The sequence below is a fragment of the Acanthochromis polyacanthus genome, chromosome 5 (assembly GCF_021347895.1).
Source record: "Acanthochromis polyacanthus isolate Apoly-LR-REF ecotype Palm Island chromosome 5, KAUST_Apoly_ChrSc, whole genome shotgun sequence".
NCBI lineage: Eukaryota > Metazoa > Chordata > Actinopteri > Pomacentridae > Acanthochromis > Acanthochromis polyacanthus.
In genome coordinates this window covers 19,976,308-19,995,580 of record NC_067117.1, presented here as the reverse complement: position 1 = coordinate 19,995,580, position 19,273 = coordinate 19,976,308, and the positions used below count along the sequence as shown (strand labels likewise).

The window sequence follows — 19,273 nt, the reverse complement described above, 5'->3', positions numbered from 1 at the left end:
TCTGTTCTCTTGGTTATTTTGATTTCCACGCAACAGGCCTGACAGTAATGCATTATTGCCCATACCTACACTCACTGCTTTTCATACCACGGCTAGTTCACTGCATTGATTCCTGAGTACACGGGATGATGGATGCCCTCCTCACCGAGTTGTCAGATGAATTAGAGATGTCCACTCTGATTGTAGCAGAGTGCTACTACTCAGCGATGAAAGCCTTGCCCTTCTTCTTGCTCTAATGGGGTTTTAAGTACAAGCCTTTATGGATGATAATGCAGAATAATGGTGCAAAGTCTGGAAGGGCTGAAGTCTGGCAGACAGTTCAGTGTGTGTGCAGCAATCTAGCAGGCAATTTAGGCCAGACCTCATGGTTTACTGTCAGTTTGGACTTTTCAGAGCATCAATTAGCAAACATCAATTTTTAATCCGCCCTTTATTTGTATGCTCAACTTGCACACTAACCAATTATATCTATGGCACCCTGAGAAAATATGCTTGTGATTCTGAGCCACTCATACACATCAGAAGCGTCCTGCCAAGACTGTGTCTCTGCTCCAATGTATCAATTAGAAACGTGGCTGTGCTGTTGACTTTGCAAGTGTCTGAGCTGATATGAGGTTAGGGGAAACCGTTTGGATGTATTTTGAGGTCCCTTAGGGGACTGCAGGGACTTGTGGGAAGATGACCTGATTTCTAATTTTCTCCTCTCCTGCCTGGGCTGTGGGTTTGTCGCTGCTACGAACAGAGAAGCCCATGAAACGAGTGTGATAGTTATGATCCGAGTCGGACCTATTTGGAATATGGCCTCGCTTTTTGCGTAAAATCCGGATTTGTGTTGATGGATACAGGTGTGGCTGCGATTCTCCGCCAATAGATTCAGGTAAGTGGAAATACACCACCTTCGCTAAATCCACTCCGCTAGTGAAAGCTGTACATCCCAGGTTGCATTTGCAGCACTGTCCTCCTGTCATTGATATTGTCTCAGCTGATACCCAAACCCCAAATGCGTCTGGCAGTGCAGATTGGTGCGCCCTTTTTACAAGGATAACGTCCCGTCCTCCTTTAATCTGAGTCGTTTTTACGTGCAACACATACTTGGGGATAAAGTTACCAAATGCACGTTAATATATTCATTGTATTTGCTGAGTAAAGTGGAGAGTTTGTCCCGAAGCTGTTAATAATAAAAATGAGTGGATTAAAAATGTCCAGTGAGGTAAAGATGTGCGCAGTGTGACGGCGTCATCAGATCAGATGATCGGTTATTTTCGGACCCCAAAATAAGGTCGCTTTCCTGAATCCCACTCAATCAAAGCGCTTTTTTTCAGTCCAACTGGAAAAGTCTACTTTGATTGTAATTGTTTGTCAAACACAGTTACATGCTGAGAAGAAATGAAATCTAAAATCTAACTCCTGCTGATATTGTAACCAGAAGTAACTTGTAATTTAGGAAAAGAAAGAATAATACTTTGGTGTTACTAATATTACATAATAACATGTATTCTGTAATGAATTCAATCGGGAATATTGAATTATATTTGATAATAAAATACATTTGGTACTAGAGGATATCGACGGATCTAGAATATTTAACTACAGCTCTTATTTTCGAAATACAGAGTATGTTTCATTATTATAAAACTTCTATTTTTATTGAACAAATGCCTATTTTCTTAGTCCACTAAAACAAAAGTTTTATTTTAATCTACAAACAGGGACATCACTTCCACCTGCAATTCAGTTTATGTGGCTATTAATATTGATAGTATTTTTTTTATGTCTTGTCTTAATATCTTTTTATGTCCCGAGTATAGATTTGCCCCATTGCTGAAAGGTGCTCTATGAATATAATTACCTTGCATTGTCTCTCTGTCAGGTGAGCAGCCATGGCTAACCTGCAGCAGGAATACCCCGGAGTCCTTCTGGGGATCTTGGAGGAACTGGCCAATATGCGTCAGTGGCTATCTTTCCAGGACCTTTGTCGGATGGTCAGCACCCGTTTTGACCTGGAGCACCTTGTCGAGCTCAGGAGTTTGCTGTTTGCTGCTGCCAGCAGGGACCCCTGTTTTCCGGCCACTCTGTTCAGAGACCGGGTTTCCACCAGAGGCCAGGGGCAATCACCCATAGGCGTCGCTGCTGACATAGTAACTATCTTCAATCTTATTCAGATGACGGGTGGGGTCTCTGAAGACAGCCAACCAATGAGAGCGCAGACAGTCCTCCCTGTCGACCAGTCCCCAGGCCCCAGTCTGCCTGGAATCCACCAGCTGATCATTCCTGGTCGAGAAAGACCTCGCGCCCACTCCGACTCCAGTGGCGCATCCATCGACCAGCACTTGCTGCTTCCAAAATCAAATTACTCTGCCCGCAAGCGAGCAAGTCTTCCCCCGGATCCCATTTCACTCCTGTCTTCCCCTCCTATCAGGGCGAGGGCTGTGTCTTTCGACCTGCCTCACACCACACTCTTGTACCCTACTGGGCAAATCCCCAACGAGGTTATGAAGAATATCTACCTGCCTTTGGACACAGACAGTGAGTCTAGTGGAGATTCTGCTCCCATGGAGGTGTTTGAAGATGAACCGGGATCATCAGTCGACCAGAGGAGAAACATCTTTAAGAGGGACTTCCACAACCAGCCGCCTCTAATACCGCAGGTGACTGTTAGCAGTGAGTCTCCCAGCCCCAACAAAGCAAAAGGCTTCGACAATCACAGCTTTGAAATGATCCCAAATCCTTACCCGTCACCCACAACAGTTCACCAATCGCCAGAGCAGCGGGCTAAACATGAGAGCATTGATGACCTACAGGACTCAACTTATTTCGGACCTGGGGCAGTACCAGAGTCATCCCCCCGGCATCTTCAACCGCCCAGGTCAAAAAGGCAGATCTGGAGCAGTAAGAGTCACAGTCTAGAGGACCGGATAGGCCTGGGAAGCATTGGGATGGGGATGGAATCACAAGGAGGACAACTTCCAAGACGATCGACCCCTGCAATCAACCAACTGGGGGGGTCTTCAGGAGGTGAGAGTGGGGATAGTGGACTACCAGGTGGAGGTGATGGACTCAAGGCTCAGGGAACACAGACAGACCCACCAGACCCGCGGCGACTCCGTAGCCTGGTTCATGCTGATCGCCTCTCCTTCATGACCTCATTAGATGACCCTGAGTTTGGTGAGGATGACATCAGTGCAATCTTTCGTTTCTTGGATGACATAAGCATGTGTGGTTCCACTGGAGTCCTGCATCCCAATGATGGCTCCATTAACCAGGACACACCTGAGGCCAGACGTGGCCGTCTAGGTCAACTCCAAAGGCTCTTTCACTCCCTGGAAAGCAGTGATGATGGGCTTAAGGCCAGTGTGTGTAAACTGCTGCTCCGTATGAGCCAAATAGAAAGACAGCTGGAGTCACTGAACGACGTAAAGTCTGAGATTTCCCAGGTGCTCTCTGCTTTGCAGCGACTGGATGAAAAGATCCAGCAGCCTATCAGCAGCGCTGGACAAGGGACCGGAGGGAGATGGCTTGAACCTCTCAGCGGTGTCTCCTCTTTTATGAGTCACCCTTTAACTCCTTCTGAGTCGTCAGACCCTCAACCTCTGTCTGCATCTGGGCATCTGTTTCCAGGAACCAGTACAAGTAGTTTGGACTGGAGCCGGTGGAACACACCTGCGGATCAAACAGAAAGCAGCAAAGGCCAGGGAGATTCTAAGGCGACAAAAGAAGGGAAGAAAGATGCAGCATCTCGTCGTGCCTCCAAAACCCAGCCTGAAGAGAAAGGTGTATCTGACTCCAAACAGCTGAACGTCCCTGACTCTGCAAGGGACTGGACAGTGTCATTCTCAAAAAGTAAAGATGGCAAATCTTCACAAAGGAAAATTGGACAGGTAAAGTGATTTTACATAATACACATAATGCACATGTGATACAAAAAGAAGTGAGTACTGGATGAGAGATTAGTGTCTCAGCATATGGGCATCAGTCCTTAAACAGACTGTACATTGCTGTAAGCAGTCATTCAGTAGATGTACAATGTGTTTATTCATTATGTGAAGCCACAAAATCTGACAGGCCTGTCATTAGCTCTGTTTTCTGCGGTGTAGAATGATGTGATTATGTGGTTGTTTGACAAACTAATCAGGCCACCGTGAGGGGTACTGATTTAAAGCTTTAAAGTGACCAATGTTTAATTAGGGCTGCGTAGAAATACAGCTCATCTTTTCAAAACTATGTACATGCTGGTGTTTCATTTGACGAATATTTCAGCTGAAACTCATATTTTCAAAGTTAAAATAGATGTTGCTGTATATATGCAGTATATGTAAAATCTGTGTTTGGTCCATTTTATTTTAGGGTGATCAATCAAGCAGCACCACTAACCTACTGTCCCAAAAGCCCACCACCCTTGTGGAACAAGTGTTTAACTCGTCCCTATTCCGCCATAAAGACAGCAGCCTGACAGGGGGACTAACCTCTGGGAAGGTCATGGACCCCAGATTGGCTGAGGGGAGGGGAAGGCCCATATGGACTGTAGATGACAGAGAGGCCCGAATCTCACCTTTGGATTTACAGGTAGACATATATGAAGTCAGTGATTTTAGTCCATGTTTGTTTTGGAAGATTTTAAGCTTTATTTCTGGGGATAATTGGGCTAGCATAAATACATAATGCAGACAATAAGTGGGGGTAGTAAAATATAAGTTGGTGTTACAAATTGATGATGAGCAGGAAAGCATTAATATTTCAGGAGATTAGATGATTATGTCAATTCTTTCCAGAGATTCATATATCTGCTTTACAACTAAATGGCACTATGTTCCTCAGACTCAGGACTCTCTCAACCCCAACAACATGGAGTTCTGGATGGACGACATCTACACTCCAGGCTATGATGCTCTACTCAGGCGTAAGGAAGCAGACCTCCGCCGTGCCAAGATCTGCAAGCTGCTGGCACTCATTGCCACTGTGGTGGCCATCATTCTCATCATCGTCATTCCCATTTGCACCATGAGCTAATGAGGACCATCACAGAAGGCCCACATTGCCTACATTCATTTAATGTACTTGCTCATTTTCAGCAGCTATGTGTTGAACCCAGGAACTTAAACGCCACGCTAAAGGAGATCAGTAGAAGAGGGACTGTGACACAAGGACTCGGTACCACTCAGAACCACCTTACACTTCTCTGCATGTAGCACTGTTATCTATTACTTGAGAAAAGCAGGAGGACTTGAACTTTGAAATTACACCTGAGTCATTCTTTCATACAAGTACAACAAACTGTAAGCCATCTCCAAAGCCAAGCCTTTTTCTCCTATTTGCTTTGACTTATTTTATGATTTATGTTTTTTTTAATTAGTCAATGTGTTTAAAAAACAATGTAGTAGCTCTGAAAGTTTTTAAGCAATCCTAAAATAACTCGAAAAAACATATGTTGAAACTAGTAATACTGAGCCAATGCAAAACATCTACTTTTTAAATTTACTTTCTCATTTTCTCTGCACTTTCCTGAGAAATAGCACTGTTACAAATACATTGTGAATTAGCTTCAAGCATTGAGCACTGCCTGACTCTTGAGAACAATACAGGGCTTATTTAACTTCTATGTCAGATAATAGTTTCATGACTACATGAGAGTTTTACATCTATACTTTATAATTAGTACTGGACTGTGTGGACAAGAATCTTTTTATTTTCCTTTAGTTGAAAGGTTCTTGTACTTCCTTTAAGCAACAAGATACACTGCTCAAACAAGCTTCAATCAATAAAAATAATATTTTTATAGAGTTCTCTCCCATTTTTCAAACTGGAAAACATGAACTGGGTAATCCACTTGTGAATGTGTCTGATTTGAGGGGCAGCGTGTTTACCAAGTGTCAGGTTTCAAGAAATGAAAGATTATTGTTGTTGATGATACTTTGGCCCTGAAGCAGTAAAGGAAAGAGCGAGACGTCTTCCAGTAAACACTCTCCGAGTGAGAGATTCCACTTGTAATTCAATTGATGGGATGTTTGGAGTGCACCATGGCACATTATCCTTTGACAGTACTCACTTTGCCAGAGCTTTTCCACATATTTGCAGACTCACTCAGCACCAACAGACGTATCTGGCATCCTTTCACTTGTCAATGAAGTGACATTCCATTTTGTAAAAACATCTTATCAACTCAAGATGTCACCTTTTGGTGCCAGACTACTAAATCCATGGGGGGTTACACAAAATATGTACACCTGTCAAATATAACGGAATACAACCAAAAAAACACTATCGTTGTAAAGCTTGTATAGGTCAGTTTTTGAAGTCAGAGTGGTGCTGATTGAACTGTAATGTAAGGCTGTAATGTAAGGTGTGTATATAATGTGGTCAAAGCACGAGGCACACTTCCAGTACATTGTAATCTAATACAAACCCATCAGTTACCACAGCCTCAAAATGACAGAATAATCAAATTAAACACCTAAAACCACCTCCGCAAAAATGTAACATTTTAAGTTCCACAATACTCTTATGTAGTGCAGGGTTAATTGGATTGAAATGCATTTTCTACATGTTCGTATTACTGTGTCCACTTCCTCTGATATAGATTATTTTGTTTGTACAACAACAGGTAAACTGGAGTTAAAGGGTTAAATCACATACTTTACCACATAACTTTAAAGGGTTCCAGTCCAGTTAGAACCTCGCTGTGTATTGCACCTCCCTCTTGGCCCACATTTTACTGTGTCTCCTCTGCCACTATCAATAAAGCCACAATGCAATTTTTTAAAGTAAAGAACAGATAAGCACTTTAATCTGTTAATGGTGTTTACACCGAAGTGCACAGAAACAATGCACATGAGCGCTATCAGAGAGCTCGTCATACCTTTAAAACTTCTCTTTGCTTTGTGTGCACAAACATGCACAGGATGTACAGAGGGTGTGTTCTGCTTCTGTGTGTACTCCTAAGTAGATGTACTGCATATTTGCCAAGTGTTTCCCATGAGGCTGTTTGTGGATCCATTACCTTTCCAATGGTGCCACTGTGGAAGCCGGACTCTGGAGTCAGCAAAATCCGCAGGTGCTTCTTTTGAAACTTCTGTACATTAGAGCATCCTCATACTTTTCTCACTCCTCAGATGCACATAAAAATTTGAATGTTGCTGTAATATTATTGCACTTTTAATACAAATGAAAACTAATAATCTCATTAATTGGGTAAACACTCTCTTGCAAATATAAAATCAAAATACATGTGAGATATTACAGTACATGTTACTGGTGTGCAACACTGTATATGACTGTGGGGGTGTACGCTGACTAATGCTGCCTGTCTGAATAAACTTGATAAAGGGGTTATGTGCCTCTTACAGTATTTTGTTGGATATGATGAATAATAAACGAAGATCTGAATGCAATGTTTAACCTTTACGGTGAATGAAAAAAATGTCTCCTGAAAGGAACTGCTATGCAAATTTAATTATTTTCCATTTCTCTCTTGCTCGAGTGTGTGCTTTTACGTGGAGATTCTGGAACTAGTCTGCTCAGTTTACTAAAGGGCGCACGGTGACTGGTGTAAAAAGAAAATTCTGACAGTTAAATGATCCGTGAATGGAGGAAATGTACATAGAGATAAATAATTGATAACGACAGAGAAGACATAATGACTGACAGATCCTATTATCTTAAATCAACTCTAATGGACTTGCAGCACTCAGAAGACACACACACACAAACTTCTGGGGTGAAATGTAACATTAAAATCAGACAGCCAGTGAGTGTAATAAAATCACACAGTCACCCACAAATCAGTCATAGTCTGTTTTCGAGTTGTTTAAAATTTTATAATGTGTTATGGACACACACATGTAAAGTCTGCAGTTGATTTAGTGACAGCGTTATCGTCATTCAATGTTGCACAGCAGAGCTGCTGCTGCACCCAGATATGCCATCCGCAGCTGATTAATGATGCTGCTGTGCACATCCCATGTGCCAACACAAAACAACAGAACACAATTACTGACTGTTTCAAAGGATTTTATGATTTCACACATAATTTAACCCCACTATACTGCATCCATTGACACACATAAGGAGAGCAAGAAATATATTTACTGGGCTGACTCATCCCAAGCAAAATTGCCTATTTTATTTATTGTGAAAAATTATGTATCTATAAATTTACTGATATTACTAACAGGGTAATTACATAGAACAACCAGGGTAAGACATCCTTCTCAGAAACAATGCCTATCTTTTTTAAAAAATTTATCTCTGAAAATAAATATGATCTGACATATGCTTCACTAAACACATTTAGAGGAAAATTTAATTGTAAACTATTACAATTTTGTTATTATAAAACTAAATGTAAAATGTTGTAAATGCATCTTCCCCAACAATTCAAGCAGATGCCCCTCTTACGATGCCTTAACTGCAACATTAATCTTGGATGACATGTGAAGGCTTGATTTTGACTTATATTTATTCATTTATTTTGCAATAGTTTGATTATTGTTAATTTTGAATTGATACACTTGTAGGAAAAACAACAGTTATATTTAGGTTACTGTCATAAAAGTATTGTCATAGTACAAGTAGTGCTTAACCTACAGTAACAAGGAATTCTCTCAGAATCCTCCTTTGACACTTTCACAAGATAAAATATTTGTCAATTTTGTACTAAGTAATGGAGAACCCTCCATATAACTCTCATATTACTAGCAAAATACTGTTTGTATTTGTGTATACAGTACTAACAAAAAAAACCTAAAAAAAACAGAAGACCAGTAGAAAGATTGTAGCACGCAAGTATGAAGATTAGCAAGATACCAGCACTATAATCCAAGAAAAGAGCTGAAATGAAATTGTGTTATATGTAGTGGTTAAGGTGGAAATCATCCTGGTTTAACCTACAGCTAGCTGGATAGAAGCAGAAATGTAAAAGAAAGGGACTTCTGGTGCAGACTTGATGTCAAACCTCCTGGACAGTAGATGAGGAGATACACTTTGTCACTACAAACAATATAATGCAAATTATAATGCACTTATTTCAGAATTATGAAGGTCCTCCATTATTGATGTATTATACACTAATGCATGAATGCATTATGTCATAAACTTTGCAATAAAAAAAGATGTAGCCTACTGAATGATTGTGTAATATTTTAATTTAATGCAATTTTCATGTATTTTTTCTTGCTGTAAGAACTTCTAAGATTTCTGATACAGGTGGTAGAAATATATTTAAAAGACACAGGTCTACCTTCTACTATGTTATGCTGAATCCCCTTTTAGTCGCTCTTTGAATTGTTGGATAAGTTATTGGTCCACTCGTTTCCACAGCATACATGGAGTTCCAGCTCTGACTGTGTGGGGGCGACAGAGCGCTCAAACTTCCACCACCAGCCGACGAAGAAGAAAACCGGCGCTGATTTTGAACTTTTCAGAAGTATTTGCAAACTTTATCAGACAGGTGTGGTTCTGCTGCTGCTGCTGTAGGAATAAACCTACCAAATCTCTTCCTTTTTTTCTTCACATCGGACAGCGTTAGATTACTGGTCCGCCGCTCTCTTACAGGAACTATATTGCGAAGGTAACTGTATTTTTCTGTGTGTTTGTTTTGACTAACGAAACAATGGGCTGCAGCAAAAACAGGCTAACGCTAAACTTAGCATGTCGATGGCTTCGTCACATGCACAGAAACATTAAAACCTAGCTTAAATTTAGCTAAGCAGCTTGAAAATAGGTTTCAATACACCGCCGATAAAGCTGACACTTAAACACAAGCAGCTTGAAAACAAGCTTTTCTTCAGCGCTATAATGTAGTATTGCTGTAGTTACTAGTTTTATTTCATATCTGCAACGTTGGCCTACTTGACATCAAATGTTATTAACGTTACTGCTCATTCTGTAGCTCATTTAACCTTAAAAATGAAAGTGACTTTATTATCTCACTAACCCAAGTCTCCAATCTAATCTAAGTTTGTGTCTTCAGCTCACACAGACACGATGGAGCCGACTGTGGTGAACCTGTACAACCAGTTTCAGAGTCTCAGAGCCCAGGTGGACGGTCTGAATGAGGGCATTGAACCACGTAAGTTATTTCCACACTTGGTGTTGGTATTTGCCACCTCTTTAGAAGCCTATCAGTAAAACACAATGGAGTTTACATATCTGTGCAGTGTTCAGGAGTTAGTAGCAGTCAATAACCTGAGTACAATTTATGCTGTTTTTGTCTCAAAATGTGTTGGTGGTTGCAATGAAGTATACAAGTCACAGACGAGGAGACGTAAGCTTTACTGAGTATAGGGCATCTGCTTTAGCAAATTAAATCTGGCGCCAGGATTACAGACAAGCTGTGGAAATTGATGTTGCACCGAGTGACACAAATAGGGGTTGAAATGACTAATGAGATCGTGGAGTGTAGTAAAACTCACAGAAAAGCACTGTTAATCATTTGTTCACTTTACAACAGAGCATTCTGTCTTTTTCTCCTATATAATGTGCATTGCATTTGAACTGCCACTCTTGATGAAACCAAATTAAATTTGGGGTTGCAGTGACTAGACATAAGTACCACAGAAGAATATTGTGTACAGCAGCAACACAATGATTTCATGATCTTTCTCCCCTGTTGTTTTGGTTTTCAGAGTTTCTCCAGATGGCAGTGAATTTTGAGGATTGCCGTAAGAAGTGGTTGCGGGCAGGTGAGGAGCTGGTTTCCTGTAAAGAGATGCTGACTAAAGCAGAGACTGAGAGGGGAGCCTTGGAGGTCAAACTAAAACACGCTCGGAACCAGGTGGACGTGGAGATCCGGCGGCGGCAGAAGGCTGAGGCAGTCCATGAGAAGCTAGTGAGTGCCATGCTTTCTACAAATCTAACTGCATGACAGTTCATAGGACATTAGAAAAAGCTTGAGGTTAATATTCAGATAATGTCATTGGTCACTGCACATTATAGATCACTTACTGTAAATTATTTATTTTTTTGATCCTGGCAGTAGTCTGTTATTTATCACTTAATGATGCATTTTCCTGCAATGGTCTCTGTGGTTTTTGTCAACCTGCTGCTCTACGGGAATAAAAGGAGCGACAGCTGCAGCTGATCAAAGAGCTGCTGATTTCAGAGAACAACGGCAGCAGTATTCACCTAAGTGAGGAACAACGCTCAGCCCTGGCCTTCCTTAGTGCCCACTCTCAGGCAGCACAAGCTGCTAATACCAACCTCAACTCCAGCCGAAGGTCAGACACGCCTAATTTGGTCCTGATAAAGCTTTGCTGTATTGTCATTTCTGTTCCTAAAAAAAGATTAGAAGGAAGGCTGAACTCTGAGGACAGAGAGTACTGGGATGACAGTCTGCTATTTCATTGTTAACTGTAGAAATTTGTCTTGCATACTGACTGTAGCAGCAGGATTTAATGTGTGTATCATGCAAAACTTGTATAATTTACCAAATAATCGCATCATTCTCCAACCAGCCATGGACACTAACTGACTTTCATCTATCTTGCAGATTAACTACTATTGATGAATCAGCTTCTTTGCTTTCAGACATCAGCTATGACCAAACGGATGACTCTCTGGTAAATGAACATATTTCCTTGAAAGTGTCACTGATGATTTTAGGAAACTGCTGCTGTAATAGTCTGAGGGGCATAGTTCTATAAGAGACACCAAAAATAAAATGGCTTGTTTAGTATTGTGCTCTGTCTGTCCACTTTTCCTGTAGGACTGGGATTCCTCTGTGATGAAGAATGTGAGGCTGCGCAAACGGCAGAAACGAGTGAGTCATATCTAAAGCCACATTTTCAATACATGCGTCTCTACTTGCGTTGACAATAAAATAAATTCGATATTTTATTTTAGGGAGGGGTAGTGACTCAATACAGCAGCTCAATTTTTCCTTTATGTTTACTATTTTCTTTTGAAAATTAAAATTAATTCCGCAGCGTTCCTCCAGAAGACGTTCTGAACTGAACTCACAGACTGTGAAGAAACCACGATCCACTGGATGTCCGTCAGACAGGGTAACACTGACCTCTGCAGCTGACTGTGTTCAATAACATGTAAAAACTGTCTGAAGTTTGGATGATTTTACTGATGGGTTATAAAAATAACATGAAGCATCTCCTTCCCTATGATTCAGATGAATGAGTCTATTGTGGCCAAAACAACCATCACGGTGCCTGTAAATGGCGGCGCTGTTGAGGCCGTCTCCACCATTGAAACTGTGCCCTACTGGACACGCAGCAGAAAGAAGAGTGGTGAGAATTTTAGGCATCTGATCATATTGTAATGCAATATGTAGTTGACATACACTATTTTGCCTCTATGGTTTTGATTAACACGTCATTGTATGTGCAGTGGCTCCACAGTGGGGCGATACAACTACAACTGACCAATCTGAGACAGTGAGTGAGGCTCCCAGCACACCAGTCCCAGATTATCCAGCCCAAGTCCAAACCCCCAGAGCTAATAAAGGAGGAAAGAAGCACCATTTCATCCCTAAAACAGTAGGGATACCGTCTTCATGGCTAAATGTGTAAAATTTTGATTGTTTCTTCTTAGGCCCGACCAGCTTGTTAAAGTTAATTAAATTGTATCTGCTCTCTCACTAAGGTTATCAAGTCTGAGTTCTGTATGCCATGTGGAAAAAGAACAAAGTTTGGCAAGCTTTATCTCCGCTGCCAGGATTGTAGGATTGTGACCCATCCAGAGTGTCGTGACCACTGTCCCCTGCCCTGTAATCCCACAGCTGTTAATACTCCCATCAAGAACACAGAGGTACATTTCTCCTCTTGCTATACACATTCTGTCATTTCAAGGCTTTTTAAGAATATTTTTTTATGATTTCCATGTCGCCTACAGTACATATTAATGGATTTCTGCATGTTTTTGTTTAGGCCACCCTGGCTGACTTTGCTCCAGCCACCTCCCCACAGATCCCCGCTTTGGTTATCTACTGCATTAAGGAGATTGAACACAGGGGCCTACATGAGGTGACACAGGATTTAATAAAGCTACTGTTTACTTGTTACCTTCCTTCCTGTTAATCCTTTCCCTTGAGTGATAACAATGGATAAGTTCTCTCTAATTAGTTATTTAATTTAGTAATAATAGAATATCACAGGCTGCTGGACAATGAGAGCTACTTTCTTTATCTTTTCCTTGCCCCAGGTTGGCCTGTACAGAGTTTCTGGCCAGGAGCGGATGGTGAAAGAGCTGAAGGAGAAGCTCATTAGAGGAAAGACTCTGCCTCCCCTGAACAAAGTGGAAGACATCAATGTCATTACCGGTGTCCTCAAAGACTTCCTCAGAAACCTTCCAGAGCCACTGCTCACCTTCCACCTCAACAAAGCTTTCATGGAAGCAGCTGGTGAGTTTTTATCACATACACAACGTTGTGTGTCCAACTGAACGTTAACACTGTTCAGGACAGTGATTTACATATGATAGAGGGAGCAGCTATGTAGATAAATATCAAATGTCTGATCTTCATTTTTGTTTTGTTTTGCAGAAATCCAGGATGATGGCAACAGTCTAGCCATGTTGTATCAGACAGTCAGTGAGCTGCCTCAACCCAACCGAGACACGCTGGCCTGCCTGATGATCCATCTGCAGAGGTAATTTTCATTAATCACATTTTAGCAGTGCTAAAAGCCCTTTTGACTGATCCTGCGCTTTAGTCCCCTCTGCTGTTACCTTCTATACACACGGCAGGAGTGATGTAAACAACTACTTGTCCAAATGGTGTAAAATTTGGGACTTTAAGCATGTTGAAACCTCCCGCACCTCTGCAGTACAAATCAGATTACAATGTGAAGACTGAAATTTTCGACTCTTCTTTTCACAGAGTGTCTCAAAGTGTGGATACCAAGATGGACGTAAACAACCTCGCTAGAGTGTTTGGCCCCACCCTTGTGGGTCATGCTGTCCCTGAACCAGACCCTATGACCATCCTGCATGACACCAGTAGACAGCCAAGGGTAATAAAATGAGACAGAACTACTTAGACCATGCATTACATTCAGAATCCTGGTATTGGTGAAGCAGTGCATAGTTCAGATACATGGCTGTTTGTGCACATGTTTACTTTATGGCCAGTGCTTTTGATTATGAATGCTGGATTTATTTTCTGTCTTCATAGATTATAGAGCGCTTGCTTAGTATTCCAGGAAGCTACTGGAGCCAGTTTGCCTACCCAGATAACTTAGGGCTGGGTAATGCTCAGCACGCTGGCACTCCAAATCAACAAGGTAAATCACAGAGTGGTTCATCGACAAGGCATAAAATCTTGTCTAAAATGAAAAGCATGCGGTTCACACAATCAGTCTTGTTTTGACTGGTGAGCATGATTTGATAAGAGATTTTCAATTTTTTATTTTATTTTATTTTTTTAGAATTTACACTAAACACTTTTGTCTGACTAGTAAGAAAACCATTTTTGTTAAACTGAGCATCTATCAATCTCCAATTTATCTGCAGTGAGCATATTGGGACCTGTGACGACTCCAGAGCACCAGATGATGGTGAAAACACCTTCTTCCAGCTCATTGTCTCAGCGCATGATGCAGACCCTGTCCAGTACCACCCTGTAAGCCCACTCACAGTTCTATTCACACAAATAGAAGTAAAGCAAGGAGAGCTTTATTCATATTGCATTTCCTTATCCGGGAAGCCAAATCAAATTAACTTGTTTATTCTTATCCATCTTGCCTTGTTTGACAGCAAGTTGACAATGGAATTTTCTACTTCATCACATACATAATTAAATTTATAATCTGTTCTTGACAGAATTTAATTTATTTAGTCTCTTGAAATGGAGGTGACAGGACTGAGGAGGTAGTGTAAACAAATATTGATGGTGAAAATATTAAGTCTTTAAAAGTTATTTCTGTCTTATTAGCTAGAATTTGCTCAGTACCACTGGTCTCAGTTTTTTTTAGCAATATGCAGTCCATATCAACGTGCAGAAGGAGATGGCTGTGTGAGGCTGCTATGTGGCACTTTGTCATAATCATCTACTTAACCCTTTAAGCTGCAGTCAATTCCAGCCGTTTTCAGTACAAAAAATCGCTAATATTCTATTTTTAAATAAAAAAATTACGAAAAATACGGGGAATATTGGACGCGCATCGGGAGGTGCATTTCCTTGAAAATGACCGATTCGGGGATTTTATACCGACTTCAGGACATGTTTTGGACAAAATAGTTTACTGGCTTGTGTTATCTGGATGTAAAAGGTTGGATTATGGCCGTTTTTTGTGGAATCTTTTTTTTTGTGTGTGTAATAATGAACCCGGAAATGTGAGTCGCGCTGTGTGCGTTGAAGCCGTGTATAGAGAACGGATGGATGAATATTCGCTTTTGTCGGACAAATGTGTTTTTCTCACCCGCTGTGGTAATCACATCTGCAAGTGGTTTATACCGGCGGATTCATGAGAATCTAAGCTTTCCATCGGCGTATAGTGTTTGTATAATCGTGTTTGCAGCCGTCGGACATTCTTGAAATTCCTATGCAAATTAGTAGGTGTACCGCCGGCGGTACACTGAAGCTTAAGGTTGCATCATGATCAGATATTTATGATCCTGGCGATATAGGCTGGCGGTTGGCTGAAATTACTGTAATCAAGAAATCTGATAACCAATATTTGAAACAGTTACACATTTATGGTAAAAAATAAAAATACCTAAAATTGAAGTTTAGACAAGACAAAATCTAACAGGAACTGAACAGGTGTTCAGTTGCCTTTGTTTATGTTTTACAAATGCTTACTTCAGACAACTTTTAAATATTTCTCCTACTGTGTTGACAGGCTGTTAAATGACACATGACAAATTATCAACAATCTAATGAATTTGACTCAGTTGTCCATACATTTATCTTCACAATTTTAGTGTTGGGCAAAATTACTTGGTTTATTTTAATAGTGTGTTCCTTCAATCCCCAACCTTCTTACCTTTTAGGTTTGGGAGCAAGAGCAAAGCGACATCTGCCTCACACCGCCAGGGCAACTTCTTCGCTTCTCCACAGCTGAAATAAAGGAAAAGGAAAAAGAATTCTCACTCTAATTATACTCGTGAGTTGCATACTGAAATACTAGAATATATATCTACATAATCATGTGGGAGATTTACTGTGCAATTTTTTTTCAGTGTTACTGCAGTTTTTTTTCCTTTGAATTGTTTCAAGAAAACTTTTTAACACGATTTTTTTTCTATGAAAACATAAGATGTGCATTGTTTTTTTAATATATATATCTGTGATTACTAGTGTTTTACTGCCAACCAAAGCTGTGGTAACATCTTTGACTGTAGGATGTTTTAATGACCAAGCAACCAATCTAAACTAATCTGAAGGTCAATATGTTTGACCTTGTGTGTAATGTTCATAAGCTGTGCATTCACTGGTGTTTTTGAACCTGTGGTTGTAACCACAGTGACAGAGATGCAGCAGCACACACAAAACACACAACTGGAATGAACAGGGAGGAAAGGAGCTGGTATTGTCCAGTGTCTTTTTTGGCTTTGGTTGTCGTCCTAAAACATTTTCTTGAATGATTTAACATTTTATTTTCTATTTATGTTGATGTGCTACGATGTAAACCAATCATGACTGTTTTAACTTGTGAACACTTTAACAGTACTACTATGCAAACACTGAAACTAAAGTGGAATGTTGTTGCATTGTGCACCTTCTGTAAAATCCAGTGTTTTCTACTTTGTAATCTAAACCACTAGAGGCTGCCATTGCATTACTTTTGATATGCAAGCCTTTACTAACAGAACATATACTGTAAATTATGCACATAACCAGTCAGAATCACCGACACTCCTTACATTGATATATTAGTAGATCATTTAAAATTTATTCTGCTAACATAGTACAGTGCAGTCAAAGACAATCATTAATATGGGCATCACAAAATAAAATCTGGAGCTGCATAAATTTATTGATGTGAAAACTGATTTGCATGCACACCTACTTCAGTATTTGTTACCACAGTAGCTCTATTGTACTGTTAAACTATCAGTGTGCAACAGAACTTAGTGTTCCTTAAAAACTGTCCCTCTGTGGCTCATCACCACCTTTGGCAGATATTGATGCTACTGCTTCAGGTATGATAAGTTATTCTGAGTGAGATAATGATGTTGATGAAAACTGACTCAGTATTGACTCACTGAAACAAAATCCAGCTTAGTTTGAAGCTGTAAGACTCCTGCATTGTATTATACATATGATGCTTATTGTACATTTATTCCTTTCATGTGATTCTGTTTCTTTAATGAAGTATTTTGATCATCTTCTGCCAAAGATCTTGAGGACTGAATGTACACAAAAGTCCACTGCGGAGCTAAAAATAAAAGACTTTCCTTTGTCTTGGTGGGTGTTGTTCATGCATGAGATGGACACATGGGGTGAGGAACCCTGCTGAAATGAGGCTCTGGAGCATGTGAGGCATACGCGTAGGATGTGGGTGTTTTTTTGTTTAGTAACAAAACCCTATTACACCTGGACATGGATTAGTGTTACCCTATTAACTGAGTGTGTTATTAATGCCGTATTCTCACAGCCTAAAGCCTTCATTCATGTTTAACGCTCTTCATTTTTCCCGATGTAAATTGAATGTTGGCCATTGTTATTCAAGATCTTCAGTGAAAGAGCAAAAGCACAGCGCCAGTTATTCCAAAGCCGACGTGGCACTGAATGATAATGCAATTTGGCTCATTGTTCCAATAGTCATTACAGCTATTTCCATAATCTATTGGGCTGAATGGGCAGGCGATGAGGTCCAACATTATTATGAATTAAAGCAGGGATCATTTATACATCTTATAGTTATTCCATTAACAGTTACTGTGGAGAGCGCTAAGCCAGCCTGAACCCATTGACATACATTTTATATGGCCTCATTTAATACAGAGCTGCAGAAACTCGTCGGGCCCTCGGAGATCTAAGCCCAGCTGTTTTTGGAGGGTGTGTGTGTGTGTGTGAGAGAGAGAGAATATATGGTAAGTAGAGTTCACCCAAATTACTTTGTTCTCGCTTCCTTTCTTTCTCAAACACAAACAGCTCTGCGAATGACTGCAGAGAAGACCCTCCGAAAATGTTTGAATTTCAAATCAACATTAATAGTTCATTAGCCTGAAATAAGGTCTCCTGTGTGTCGATCTGTCCCCTCATTGGGGGATTGTGTGTTTATTTGTGCTGTGCAGTGCAGCATACGCTCGGCGGCGGCAGACATCAAACAGCTGGCTGTGTACAGTGTGTCTCTGTGGCTCCATATCCCAGCAAACCCCAGTGTGCAGTGATAGAGCTCTGTTCTGCTGTGGGACCATTGAGGACCAAATGAGTAACTAGTCCAATTAAGAGCTCTTAAATAAATTACAATGTAAGCTGGTAAACACAACAACAACAGCACTATTTAATTCCTCTATTTATACAGTGAACTGCAGGCAGTGACGCCAGAGGAAACAACTGTACCACCATGTCAGGAAGCTGAATAAAATCAATACATTACTCAATTCATAAGGTTTAGATATTGCTGGTATTGAGCGATTGAAAATACAGTCTATATGTCAAGCTGTAGCTGTGCAGCATGTAGTAGGTGTTTGCAGCATTGCCTGCTCGAGGTCAGGCCAAAAAACGTCAGCACCTCCGAGATGTCAATTCAATAGCTGCCAGTCATCTGATCATGTGTCTAATCAACACATTTGTTCAAGCAAAAAGCCACGTTAACCACCAGACAAATGGTCTTTGCATGCCTTGTTTTTTGACTGCTTGTTTGTGTACATTTGCTCCCCAAAAACACACTTTTCCATATTTTCCTCACTAGCTGGAGGGTATTTCTATGCTAATGCTGCGTTGCTGAAAAATCTGCTCGCTAGTGTGGAAGATTTACTGGTGGCTTAGGCGACGCATCGTACAGATTTACTTGAAATTACATATAAACGAGAAGCAACAGTACATATAAACAGGACTGATATAGTGCTTTCTTAGCAGGCTAAGCATGTGCCAGAAAAGTGGTCCTCCAGATTTGTTTCCGACACTGTTTTCAATGAATCGTGTGACAGATTGTGTGATCAATATGCTTTCCATTTGGTGAATTAAACACACAACACTGGTGAACAGCTGAAACACCAAACTATGCTCTGCCTTTAAAAGCCCTGAAAAACAAGACAAGAGTCATTGTCCAATCTACACCCACCTAAAGCCAGCGAGGTTTTTTTTAAACTGCAAATGATTGTATGGCTTGTTGGCTTCCACTGCTCTTTCTCTCTCTCTTCTGCAGCTTCATCCCTC

General features: G+C 40.6%; 3 protein-coding genes across 3 annotated transcripts in view; 2 read left to right on the top strand and 1 right to left on the bottom strand.

Moving 5' to 3' along the window:
- LOC110955324 (limbin) overlaps positions 1-19,273 on the bottom strand; it is a 66,082-nt gene that overhangs the window by 21,273 nt on the left and 25,536 nt on the right. The window contains exon 3 of the mRNA XM_051948794.1: positions 15,930-16,003. The gene's annotated coding sequence lies outside the window, so the exon portion shown is untranslated. The remainder of the gene's footprint in view (positions 1-15,929; positions 16,004-19,273) is intronic.
- LOC110955314 (major intrinsically disordered Notch2-binding receptor 1-like) lies at positions 74-7,342 on the top strand. The gene is made up of 4 exons (XM_022200251.2): positions 74-877; positions 1,871-3,878; positions 4,345-4,563; positions 4,816-7,342. The coding sequence occupies exons 2-4, from the start codon at positions 1,881-1,883 to the stop codon at positions 5,005-5,007; spliced, it is 2,409 nt and encodes an 802-aa protein (XP_022055943.1). The 5' UTR covers positions 74-877; positions 1,871-1,880; the 3' UTR covers positions 5,008-7,342.
- Positions 9,176-17,350, top strand: LOC110955221 (rac GTPase-activating protein 1-like). The gene is made up of 17 exons (XM_022200126.2): positions 9,176-9,562; positions 9,965-10,063; positions 10,620-10,822; positions 11,056-11,210; positions 11,483-11,552; positions 11,699-11,752; positions 11,919-11,996; positions 12,116-12,233; positions 12,334-12,482; positions 12,589-12,753; positions 12,873-12,968; positions 13,147-13,345; positions 13,487-13,592; positions 13,823-13,955; positions 14,117-14,225; positions 14,455-14,563; positions 15,937-17,350. Exons 2-17 carry the CDS (start codon positions 9,979-9,981, stop codon positions 16,010-16,012), a joined length of 1,905 nt encoding a protein of 634 aa, XP_022055818.1. The 5' UTR covers positions 9,176-9,562; positions 9,965-9,978; the 3' UTR covers positions 16,013-17,350.

What these genes read in the sequence shown, in the direction of transcription:
- LOC110955221 (XM_022200126.2), top strand. Translation starts at nt 9,979, where the DNA reads ATGGAGCCGACTGTGGTGAACCTGTACAACCAGTTTCAGAGTCTCAGA. An exon ending in AGCTTTCATGGAAGCAGCTG is followed by an intron (nt 13,346 to 13,486) that starts GTGAGTTTTTAT and finishes TTTGTTTTGCAG; the next exon opens with AAATCCAGGATGATGGCAAC. An exon ending in ACACCAGTAGACAGCCAAGG is followed by an intron (nt 13,956 to 14,116) that starts GTAATAAAATGA and finishes CTGTCTTCATAG; the next exon opens with ATTATAGAGCGCTTGCTTAG.
- LOC110955314 (XM_022200251.2), top strand. Translation starts at nt 1,881, where the DNA reads ATGGCTAACCTGCAGCAGGAATACCCCGGAGTCCTTCTGGGGATCTTG. An exon ending in CACAAAGGAAAATTGGACAG is followed by an intron (nt 3,879 to 4,344) that starts GTAAAGTGATTT and finishes ATTTTATTTTAG; the next exon opens with GGTGATCAATCAAGCAGCAC. An exon ending in TCTCACCTTTGGATTTACAG is followed by an intron (nt 4,564 to 4,815) that starts GTAGACATATAT and finishes TATGTTCCTCAG; the next exon opens with ACTCAGGACTCTCTCAACCC.